The sequence below is a fragment of the Vespula vulgaris genome, chromosome 3 (assembly GCF_905475345.1).
Source record: "Vespula vulgaris chromosome 3, iyVesVulg1.1, whole genome shotgun sequence".
NCBI lineage: Eukaryota > Metazoa > Arthropoda > Insecta > Hymenoptera > Vespidae > Vespula > Vespula vulgaris.
Genome location: NC_066588.1, coordinates 2,315,226 through 2,327,599, shown reverse-complemented (window position 1 = coordinate 2,327,599; position 12,374 = coordinate 2,315,226). Strand labels below are relative to the sequence as shown.

The 12,374-nt window shown below is 38.4% G+C and overlaps 1 protein-coding gene across 6 annotated transcripts in view; it reads right to left on the bottom strand.

Annotated features, from left to right (window-relative positions):
* LOC127062568 (bifunctional heparan sulfate N-deacetylase/N-sulfotransferase) overlaps positions 1-12,374 on the bottom strand; it is a 278,099-nt gene that overhangs the window by 4,325 nt on the left and 261,400 nt on the right. For 5 of the 6 annotated variants that reach the window (XM_050991036.1, XM_050991034.1, XM_050991033.1 and 2 more), the window contains 8 exons: positions 7,669-7,921; positions 5,725-5,916; positions 2,410-2,753; positions 1,944-2,232; positions 1,326-1,454; positions 906-1,088; positions 547-767; positions 105-383 (listed from right to left, as the gene is read on the bottom strand). In XM_050991036.1, the coding sequence (XP_050846993.1) occupies positions 105-383; positions 547-767; positions 906-1,088; positions 1,326-1,454; positions 1,944-2,232; positions 2,410-2,753; positions 5,725-5,916; positions 7,669-7,921 (1,890 nt within the window). The remainder of the gene's footprint in view (positions 1-104; positions 384-546; positions 768-905; positions 1,089-1,325; positions 1,455-1,943; positions 2,233-2,409; positions 2,754-5,724; positions 5,917-7,668; positions 7,922-12,374) is intronic. The other variant, XM_050991037.1, reaches the window with a different exon arrangement.

The window sequence follows — 12,374 nt, the reverse complement described above, 5'->3', positions numbered from 1 at the left end:
TACAATTTTATACACGTTTTTATGTATTCGATTACGTATACTTTTTCTTTTCTTCTTCCTCAATATACGATATTTAATCGATTTGAATATTTCATACGATTTACCTATTCCGAAGATCTCTTAATGGTTTTGGGGCTGTATCGCTGGCCGTAATGACCGAATGAAAGGAATAATTATTCGCTACTGGATCACCATGTACTCTGGTGTGCTGATACCACGAGTAAGCTCTTCTAGCTGGGGAGAGTAATATAGTAATGAGTTTAGCTCTTGGTAATAAAGCATGAGCTCTTCTTGGAACCAATTCGCCATCGAAATAGGTTGCTGACTTTTCGAAAAGATATCTCGAACTCTCGTTTTTCGATGCCGGAAAGAAGCTCATATACCTGCAAAGAAATTGTTTAAGACGACGAGATAAAAAGAAGGGAATGAGGAAAGACAAGAAAATTTACTTTATAAACGATAATTAAATTGAGTTCGTCGAGACAACGAGAATTAGATTTTATAAATCGATTATATTTTGTATAAATAAATCATTTAAAAACCAACCAATCTAAACCCTTGTAATAATTCTTTCCATTGAAAAATTGTATTTCCTCGAACGTGTCTGGGCTCGGCAAATTACTGCTTATGGCCGGATGGATGGACAGAAATGTGTAGAGCGCCGTTGTGCCAGTTTTTTGCGGGCCTATGACTAAGAACCTTGGCAATTGATCGCACGTTTTATTCCTCGACCAAATCTTTTGATGTCTTTGATCGTCGCACGGATTCTGTAACGTCAAATAATACAAGAATAAATTCTTACATAAATAATAAATTTTTAATACAAATAACAAATTCTCAATCGTCATTATCGATTATTACAAATAACAATTACGATATAAAAGAAAACTTTTATAATCACTTACACCCCATACTGGATCAGCCTCCTCGGGATAAAGTTGAAAATAATGTTCGCCGAGTTTGAGGGGCGGAGAACTCGATAATCTCAAATTCGTCCAACATTGTATGAACTTGATGACCGATTCGAACGTATACAAGGCCAAACGATCGTTGCCGTAATTGGACATGTGCGTCATAAAAATATTTATCTGAAAGAACGATAAAGCAATGAAAATAAGAAATAAATAAATGAATGATTAAATAAATAAATAAATAAGAAAATAAAATGAAAGATCGCAATTAATGACTGGACGATTAATCAATGCTACGTTCAAAGTTATAGTTACTTGGGGTAAGGGGAAAGAAAAGGAGAAGGGGAAGGAGGTAAGGGTACGAGAAGAGAGAACGAGAGAGAGAGAGAGAGAGAGAGTTTACGCTTCGCTTACAGGATTATAAACGATCGTTTGAAAGAGTTCGCCGCCCTGTATCGATTCGTCCAACTTATCCCTTCCGCCTGGGTACCTCTCTATAAAGATGGTGTGAGTGAAAAGGCCGCACGTCTGTCTTGGTAGTACCTAGGAAAAAGAGAAACATAAATATATAGCGAATTGCATCGTGATACAAAATAAAAGAAAAAGAAAGAAAGAAAAAAAAAGGAACAATAATCAACATTAACGATCGTTAATTAGCCTTGATTTTACTTATTTAAAGAAGATCATAATCGAAGGTAAGATTCAAAGGATAAACGAAGAAAAAAAAAAAAAGAAAAAAAAAGAAAAGGTGAAAGGAAACTTAAACGAACGTGTAATACGTCGCAACGTTCTCGTTTCTAAGTTCTTTTTGGAGCAACGCAAGTAGTTATATAAATAAGTGATGTCCGACGCAAACTACGAAGTCACAGGCGACACAAGAAAATACAGGATATATCGATCCGACAATTTAATAGGTCAGGCGCTCGTTTACATTGGCCCAGACCTAGATATCCATCCTGTCGTCTTCGTCGTCGCGTAGTGACGCTTTCAACCGATATCCATAGCTATACCTCCTTACAGAGTTCTTCTTACCATGATGTTACGATGAATGAAGCCACGTCTCAAACGGGCCGGTCTTAGATGCGGGTATTCTTCCGTACTAGTGACCTTGATGTTCCAAACTCTTTTCCATGCCTCGTAAAGGCCTTCGTGGACCGGATAAACGCCTGAGTGATGTGGACTTACGCTGTAGCCGCTTACCGTTGGTATACCGTGGTCCTTTGCGAATTGTTTGTTCAGTGCCATGTCCAATTGTAGATGGGTCACATTCTCGTAAAGATGGGGTTGTTGGTGGTTCCACATGTGGGAAAACCACGTAAATCTAAAAGGTTTGGATAATTAGAACGGCAGGAAGGGTTTCGGGGATGATGATACCTCGATAGGTAATTATTAATTCGATTAACTTAAGTTCATCAGCAGACGCAAGCCAGTCTTACACCTTAGATAAAGACCAACCGCAACAAAGTTCGGAGTAATTTATAACTATAGGTATAATTACCTGTCGACGTTCTCCAGGAGCATATCGTCCCCCAAGTTTTCCTCGGCTGTCCCGTGATGAAAATACTTCCCGGAAAACCCCAAGTTGAATTTGAACCCCGGAACGAGAGCTTGTATCCTTTGTTGGGTCGCGAGCAAAGCCATAACGTCGTCCCTCTTAAGTCTCGTACTTTTCTCACCGACGAATATGTCGTCGACGTCGACCAGTATCATACGATTCAAGCTTAGACTAAGCTGACCGTGAGAGAGATACGAGAGCGAATCGAGGAGCAACAATTTGTGCAACCAAAATCGCAGACCACCGCCGAATAGAACCCTTTGTATGCCGTCGTATCTCCCATGATCCTGTCGTTAAAAAAAGAGAAAGAAAAAAAAGACCAATTTGTTAATAAAAATGATCAATCGAAAATGATGAAGGACATAGTTCCGTACGACTGTTTCAATGGAGACTCGTTAAAATAATAATGGCGAATATCAATACCGAAAAGTAGATCGACCTAATCGCAGTGACACGAGCTGTTAATTGTGTTGTACGACGAGTAATTTCCCTCCCTCCCACCCTTCCTCCCTCCCTCTCTCTCTCGCTCTATGGAATTTGCTATGAACCGAGCTTGTTAGCAGTAAACAACAATAATAATCTCACTGATAAACACCATTACCGAAAGGGGTGACTCGCAGAAGAGAAACGAAGAGAGCAGAGGATCGCGCAGGTAGTCAGTTAATTAAATCAGGAGCCAATCAGCCGTTGGTTCATTCGATTAATGAGCAACGCCATGTGGCTTGCTTCGTTGCAGGCATTGCGAGCCCACCAATTTATTTTGTTCGTTGATCAACTTTACCACCTCTCTCACTCATTCTTCTCCCTTCTTTGCTTCCTTCCTTCCTTTCTACTTCCTCCTTCACCTTCTTCTTCTTATTCTGCTTTCTCTTCTTCTGTTTCTTCTCTCTTTCTATTTCTCACGAGCTTTATACTCTTTTGGCAAAAGTAATACACGTAATCGCTATAGGTACTACGGATAGATAGGAACGAATAGCGCGTACCGTATTCTCTGAGGCACCGAAATCACAACGACGTCCATAAATCAATGTTAACATTTGACGTTCACATAGTTAGCGAAGCGCGAGCGAGCCTCTCGGCATCGGATCTCTCTTATCAAACGCGACGACGCGTTTCCTCCTTTTCTCACGGAGGAAGAAATTCATCTGGGGATACGGAAATAAGTTTATCTTCGTTCCGCCAAACTCCCCGCCAAAGTGGAGAGAGAGAGAGAGAGAGAGAGAGAGAGAGATTTCACATGCGATCGATATGAGTACGTATGTGTGTATATCCACCAGGTTATCCGTGTATATATATATATATATATATATATATATATATATATATATATTAGAAATAGTATATATGGAAATAGAGAGGAAAATGTTAGACAAAAGAAACGAGACTATCGAGACTATGTACGTGTGTGCTGAACGTACGTAGTTATATATGTATCTATGTATGTATGTATATGGAACGTGATAGAATAGTTCAGACATTCTACATACATACATACATACATACATATATGTACATATATGTACCTATAGAAATAAATGTCACTTTGTAACGTTTTATTTCACTGTCTATATTGAAATCGTATAACGCGTATTACCATCCACCATAAAGTTATCTAACGTGCATAATTTCATCATAAATTTTTCCATCCAACGATTTTTCTTTTCTATACACCACCATCTGTATCGGCTTCGAATGTAAAGGTACAATAAAATTTACGGCATTGATTTAGTACTACGAGCTACGAATCTATCGATAAATTCGATTTCGTAATCCGATTGATTTTTAATATTCAGCGAGTTTCTAGCAAAAAAAAAAAAGAATAGAAAGAAAGAAAAAAGAAAAGAAAAAAGAGAGAGGGAGAGAGAGAGAGAGAAACAGAGAGACAGAGAAAGAGATAAATAATTCACAGTGTCGCAAAGTTTTTTCTCCGAGTTCCATGAAATCACCACCAGAGCTATTTTTGCATAGCACGACGTACAAAGAACATCCCTCGAGCGTCGTAGAAACTCGCGCATCACCCTCGGAAAAAGGAAAACGGGTCCTTTCTCGCTCATTCCAAAGCCCCCTCGGTTGCTCGAAGGAATCTCGTAATCCGAAATTCCTGTGCGATCGTAAACGCCAAGTAATAGAGCTTTACGAATTGTTTCGAGCCCTCCCCTCGCGATGCCACACGCTTGCTCGTATGGGTGTTTGATCTCGCTTCTTCTCCTACCATGAAAATTCCTCATTTGTTTTCCTCTACGGTATCTAGCCTCTTTTACGTTTAGAAAGTAAAAATTGCGAGTTAGTGGAATAACGGTTGCCCTTAACCAAAGAGAACCTTTCTAACAAACTACACCCTTTCTGTCTCTTTCTGCCTGTCTCTCTTTCTCTCTCTTTCTCTCTCTTTCTCTATTTATTTCCTTACTTTGTCTCTCTGAAATTACGTTGGCTCGATATTCTCGATTTTCAACGTCACTGTTCTCAAGGTTGTCGCCATGCCATTCTCAGTAGTAAGGAAGTTACGAATTACACTCGTCTCGTACTATGGACGTTGATACGAAAGGCATAGAAGAAATGATGAAAAAAGAGAGAGAGAGAAAAGAAAAGAACAGAATGCTTGGACCAAACGAGAAACGTATTTATCATGTCCCCTGGATAAAATCCCAAGAGAGGTTTAGCGATAAGGGATATATATATATATATATATATATATATATATATATATATATATATATATATATATATATTTCTGACCGAATTAGGCTTAGAAATAGATTTTCAAATACACATAAGTCTATTAAGAAAACGATGCGAGATTGTACGATGTCAATGACATCATTATTAATGACTCCGTAGAATTTATTTTTCTCGATGACACGGTCTCGATTCTCGTAGTCGAGAATTTCATATATAAAAAATTGCAGGAGCAATCTCAGCCAGGTAAGTACAACGGAGACATAGAGACATAGAAAGAGAGAAGGAGAGAGACAGACAGAGAGAGAAAGAGATAGATAGAGATAGAGATAGAAAGAGAGAGAAAGAGAAAGAAAAAGAAAGCAGGGGAGGAAATTAAACGTCGATTCTCGATCGTCTCGACTCGAGACTATCTAACGAGCGATTAATTACAGTCGAATAAAGAGTTCGATAGTCACGTAAGCTCCGTACAAATCAATGGTAATGCTTGCACACGCAGAACGACGAGCATTAATTCGGTAGCTGTCGGACGGTAGAAAACGGGAGACGTGACAGGAAAGTCCAATAAGAGGATCCTCTCACCTGAATGACAGTGGCCAGAGGGCTTCTGTTAGTCGGATAGTCGAGGCTGTCCCTGTGTGCCCAGGCCAACGGCTCGTACGTACTGTGATTGGCCTGAAAAATGGTCCAGTCACCGCCAGGAAGTGGTCCCCAGGCTGTTTCTCCGGATCTGGTTAATCGTAGAATAGGAGATGCCGCGTTCAACTGGGCGTCCTGCGTTAGAGTGAAAAACTGATTTCATTTCGTTTCGTTTCACAGTCTAAGCGAGTCGTTTCCTCGAACATTTCTCGACGATATTCTTGACAGCTATCGTCGAGTATCATTGTCAGAGAAAATGGACTACGTCTCTTTTTCTTTCTTTCTCTCTTTCTTTCTTTGTCTATTTATCTGTCCGTCCGTTGATTCGTCTGTTTTTCTTCGTCTGTTCAATGAGATTTTATTACAACTTTGTTACGCGTAAGATAAGTCTCGGAGATGGATGTGGAAATATGCGGAAAATGCAGTAAACTGTGTGTAAAATTTGTTGCCTGAATAAATCCGTGATACAATAACGTTTACGATTTTAGGTAGGTATTACGAGAGTCGCGTGAATGCCAAGTGAGAAAGAGAGAGGAAGAGAGAGAAAGAGAGAGAAAGAGGAAGAAAAATTCATAATGAGAAAAACTGAATGCAGGTACCTAGAGCGTTTATTATATTTTTGAGCACAGTGATGCGAATTAAAGCGGAACGTAATAATACATACGTAAATGCTATGTAGGTATACACATAGCTCTACGCGTAATTAATTACTATGTTTTTCGTTTAATCGCGCACGGCCACGTCTCGTCGTGTTCCCTCGACGACATAGCTTCTTCCACTTTTTTTCTTTATTTCATTTGAGTTCTATTTTTTTTATTTATTTTATTAATTTTTTCTCTATTTCTTTAGGTATGATTCTTCACATTTTTTTCTTTCCTTTTTTTTCCCTTATCAAACAATAAACAAGTTCTTTCTTTTATCGCATCGACACTTGAAAAATGTATGGAAGAAAAAAGAAGAAGACGAAAAAGAAAGAGAAGAAGAAGGAAAAGAAGAAGAGAAAGAAGATAAGGAGAAAAAGGTTTTCCCCTTTTTTTCTTTCTCTTATTTTCTCTTCCTTTTAAATTTTTTCCTTTGTTCGTTGTAATAGCGATATCAATTTGTAAAAGGGAACGGTAAAGTGGATCGCTTCGAGATTATTACCGGTGTCGCCGCAATGGGATGCATGCAAATTTATTCGTCGGAGTAACGTTCTTTTCCCACGAATCGCTTAACGCTATTTTTCCTATTGCCGCGAGAACGTATTATGCTTTGGTGGTTGTACGGTAGCGAAGAGAAGAGGTGCGAGTAGGGTTGGAAGGGAACAACGTCTTTTATTATTCTACTTTACGAGAATTTCTTTCGCTCTCTCTCTCTCTCTCTCTCTCTCTCTCTCTCTCTCTCTCTCTCTCTCTCTCTCTCTCTCTCTATCTATCTATCTCTCTCTCCCTTTTGCTCGCCCTTGTTCACAGTGCGGGCTCATAAGTTTTCTACGAAATAAAGTCGGTCGTTTCGTCACGACACGACGAGATTGCCACTTAAAGTTTTCTGTGATCGGAGTTCGGCCTCCGTAGCGTGATCTTTACGCGTCTCTTCTTCTACTACTACTCTCCTACTACTATAACTACCATTACAACTACAACTTTTTTCTCTTTCTAACTCTTTTTTCCTCTTTCTGATCCTCCTCTCGTCATAGACCTTGAGACGTACCGGACCGTTGCTTTTTATCGATCTTCTACCGGAGGAGGATGAACAGAAAGGTTTCTCTCGAATGGACGAAAACACAATAACGTCGTCGTCGTCGAGTGGTTCGTTCGTGTTCTCGGGAAATGCATGTTATCCCTCTTATCTCACGAAATAAATTCGAAGAAGATGGAGTAAATTATATAGGTACCACTAGAAACTAACCTTCAGCCGAAGATTCGTATGTATGAACAGAGGAAAACCCTTTAGTTGGGCACCAACGAGACTCTCCTCACCAGGAGGAGCAAAACCAACGATTCCAACTGAGTATTCTCTGCAATACTTGTCCAATAGTTCTCGATTCCACTTGTCCATTTGCAGGTACTTGTTAAGGTTCTCGAATATTAGAACGCCGTAACGACCCTTGTCGAGATTCGTCAATACCGGCAGAGACTTTCCGGCCACCTCTACTTTGTACCTGTAATAAATATATTTATTTTATTATAATTCACCTATCAATATAATATGTTAAATTCATATTTAACATAAACGAGTCGCAATTAATTCTTTTTTCAATTTTACCAAAGCTATATATTCTAAGCTATAATTTATCAATGCTCTCTCTCTTTCTCTCTCTCTTTCTCTTCACGTTGATTTTTTTTCTTTCTTTTTTTTTCCCTATACGAATCTCAAACGAAACTACCAAAGCCGGGGAAGGCAGTTAACTCCCTTTTTCGTTACGAATAAATTTCCCTGCCTTCCGTAGCAAACGATACTTTATTCTCTCCTCTTTCCCCTCCACCTCCTCCTCCTCCTCCTCCTCCTCTTTCTCTTCCTTCTTCTCTTCGCCTACCTCACCCTTCTCGCCCTTTATTCTCCTCTTCCTCGTTCCCTCCCCCTTCTCCCCACCCCCGTATCACCACCTCCCTCGTATAAATATATAACAGCAAATATTTGGATACCACGTGTGGATATCGCAATAGCCACTGATACGCGTTTTGAAAATTTCACTTCCTTTACCTACCGGATGTTTAAAATGGCTTCGGTAATAAATACAAGAAAAATGGAATATCGATATGGGGGTATGAGATACCGGGGTATATGGGGTACCAGAACGATACATCGAGACTACCGCTTATTGTTAAACGATAAAGCAGCGTTGCTTTATCGAAATCACATTTGCGGAAAGATAAATAAAAAGAGAGAGAGAGAGAGAGAGAGAGGAATAGTTTCGAGAAAATAAATGCAATTTCGATCTAAAATTGCTCGTTTCGGTAAGTAATTTTTATTAAATTTCTTTCTTTCTTTCTTTCTTTCTATCTCTCCTATCGTGATACCAGGAGAAAAAAAGAAAAGAAAAGAAAAGAAAAAATTAATTACAAACAGCGCAATCGAACCGTCGTAATCGAATTTCTCACGTATTTCATGTTGACAAAAATAAAAAAAAAGAAAGAGCATAAAATAAAAGAAAAGAGAAAAACAGATAAAAAAAGAAATTCTAATTTTTTTATTCCGCCTGTTTCTGGCTGAAGTGAGGAGAAGGAAGAGGGATCTCGTGACGAATTTTGGTACCTTTTGTTCTTCTGTTACGAAAAAAGAGAAAGAAAAAGAAAGAAAAAAAAAAGAGAGAGAGAAGAAAAATAGTCGTGTACCGCGACGCGAGAGTACATTCACGAGATAAAATGATTTTATCGGGGGGGGGAATAAACTCGATGTTCTCTTGTCGCTTTCAAACCAATGGATTTTTCTCGTATCTATAACTTGACGACGTGTGTTATCGTAAAGAGGAGGCGTTCCGATTTCGAATTTATTGGAAATTCAGATGATTCTTGATATAACGGGTTGGTGAGAGTTTTACGAATAACGATGAAGTAAGAAAGAAAGAGAAAGATGAAGAAGGGAGAGAGAGAGAGAGAGAGAGAGGAAGAGAGAGGAAGAGCGTGGATAAAGTAAAAGATAAAATATTGCTTCCTTATCGGTACGATAAGCCCCGAGAGTTTAAGTTCTCTCGGTAGGCTCTATTTATTTTAACGACTGCCACGAAAAGCGCCATTAAATCCCTCCGTGCGCGGGCCCTCCCCGACGTTTTGCTCATTTAATGCTGCATATTATCCTGCTTTATCCGCGACAATGAATGCAACATCAACGAAACACGCCTGAATAAATCGTAGATCTTCCCATCTCATTTGTGGAACACGATCGTTTTTCGTGTGACAAGTGCTTACAAAAAAAATAAAAAAAGAAAAAGAAAAAGAAAAAAAGAGTAAATTGAGAGGAAGAGAGAGAGAGAGAGAGAGAGAGAGAGAGAGAGAGAGAGAGAGAGAGAAATAAAGTTAATTGCAACGAAAGAGCAAGACATAAAAATTAATATCCCGGGATAAAACGCAATTGGAGTTCTTCGTTTTTAATGTACGTATCTCCACTTGTATTAAAACGAAAGAGAGGAAAAGAATTTTAAAAAACAAGAAAATGGAAAAACAAAAGAGAGGAAAAAAAAGTAAAATAAAAGAGTATGATAAATCGATGACTTTGCTAAACCACATTCCATTTTTTACGTCGATCGATCGACGACGGTTTCGTTCGAATCGAATGGGGTTATGAGTTCTAAAATTCGAATTGCCGATCTTTTTATCGCTTTTCAAATTTACTTGGTCTTCTTCACCTTCTTTTCCGTTTAGCCCGTATCCTTCTCTCTTCTTCTATCGTTTTTTTCTTGGCAACGCACGCGCGCGTGTGTGTGTAAATAAATAAATACGTATATACGTACGCGCGCGTATGTATGTATGTATGTATGTATGTATGTATATATGCGTCGAGAATTCATTTCGATCTTCCTCTCTCATGGGAGTTCATAAAAATATAGATAATATTATATCTAACTTTTCGCGCGTAATTTAATGCACGTATCGTGCACGATGGTTCTTTCAATTGATACTTAACGAACCGTGGAATTATTTTACGAGGTTCGATTGATATATATATATACATAAGTATCTGTGTATATATATATATATATGTATGTATGTATGTATGTATGTATGTATGTATGGACGTATATATACTGAAAAAATGGTGCTGGTGTTCTTGTAAAAAAAGAAAGTATATCACCGTAGGATGGAGGAGCTCGTAAATTAAAGAAGAACGTGCCAATCCCACACGACACTCTTGACTAACTCCAACCCATGAGGATTCGCGGCTCGATTAATTAATTACCTCGCTTACTAAATGTTAAGAGATTAAAAAAATCGATTAAGAAAATTTTCTCTATCGGTCGAGTTTGACTAGTACGAAAAGTTTCTCTCTCTCTCTCTCTCTCTCTCTCTCTCTTTCTTCTTTCTCGACGTCATAGAGAAATCGATTGAAAATTATGCAAAAAGGTGGAAGCGAACTCTTTTCCTAGGCAAGAAAAAAAAAACAGTGAAGAAAATCAATCTTACTTTCTTACTTGGAAGTTTTCTTTTTCATTTTTTCTTCTTTCTTTTTTTATCTCTCTCTCTCTTTCTCTCTGTCGGTTCCTCTTTTTTCTTATTTTATCTATTCCCCCCCCTTTTTTTCACATACACAAATTCCTCGTTAAGGAATAAATTGTTTATACGCGTATAAATGGATATAACGCGTAAAAGCGGTGTTTGTCCGTTGTAATGGCTTCGTAACGACACGAACGTTATTGGATTTTCTGTAATTTGCTTTATTTTCACGTTAACGGCCCTCCAACGAGGAGTAGCATGCATCCGAGCGTGGTTTACGGGGAAGTTGTCTTCGTACGTTGCAGTGGCAGAAGCAGAGTAGAAGTAGCAGTAGTAGCAGTATCCACCTTTTCCAACCATTCGAAACCAGGGCAGAAAATTGTAGTTAACTAATGAAGTAATCGATTCGATAATTGGTAACCGCCCATTAACGACGAGTCGGCAATTTACGCAGCTAACGAACTGTCATAACGAACTCTACCGAGTTGCTTCTTTTATTTCCTGCTAACAATTGCCCGATTCGTTTCTATATACATGTGTGTATGTGTATGTGTGTGTGTGTGTATGTTCATGTATATGTGTAATTCTCGATTCTCTCTCTCTCTCTCTCTCTCTTTCATTCTATTTATTCCTCTTACTCGTTTTTTCGTATACTAGTTATCTCGCAGACAACGGTTAAAAGATATCATATTATTTTGACTATATAATCGATAGTACGATATTGAGTCGATCGAGTCGTATTATAAAATTTATATCGAGTATCGCTATCGGATTAAATTAAATCAATAATGCGATAAAATTTCGTTCCAATTCTAAATATTTACAATGGATCGAGCTAAACGTAACGTTCTCTCCATTATATGATTGATTTTTTTTCCTTTTCTTTATTTTCAATCGAAAATACATACCGTGAAGAGAAAACGATAGAAAAGAGTATCGATAAGTTTACTATCGTCTAAATTTATCGAAGCGAACGTTATTACTCGGATCGTTCGACAAGGTCAAACGAAAGCTCATACCACGCTCGAGTAATCTCGAATGAAAGTTAGATTGAAGAATAATTCTTAAAGGAGCATCGGCCAACAGAAGAGAAAGAAACTTTGTAAACACAAGTTTAATGAACTTAGAAGCCACGCTTAGAGCCGTCCAACGAATGGAAATATTAGATATTACAAAGAGAGAGAAAGAGAGAGAGAGAGAGAGAGAGAGAGAGAGAAAGAGAGAGCGAGCGTAAGATGAGAAAGATGGAGGAAGAAATACGTGCGTCCTTCTTTTTTTCTTTTTTTTTCTTCTCCGCTAATCCGCTTGTCGTCGTTCTAATGATTAAATGTTCGAGAAAGTTACATCGAGGTTGTAACGAACGAAATTACTCGGAGAAAGACATTACTTAATTTCGAAGATCTTGCATTTCTATTTTCCTTTCTCTCTTTCTCTCTCTTTCCCTGTACAATTTCCTAACGCTTG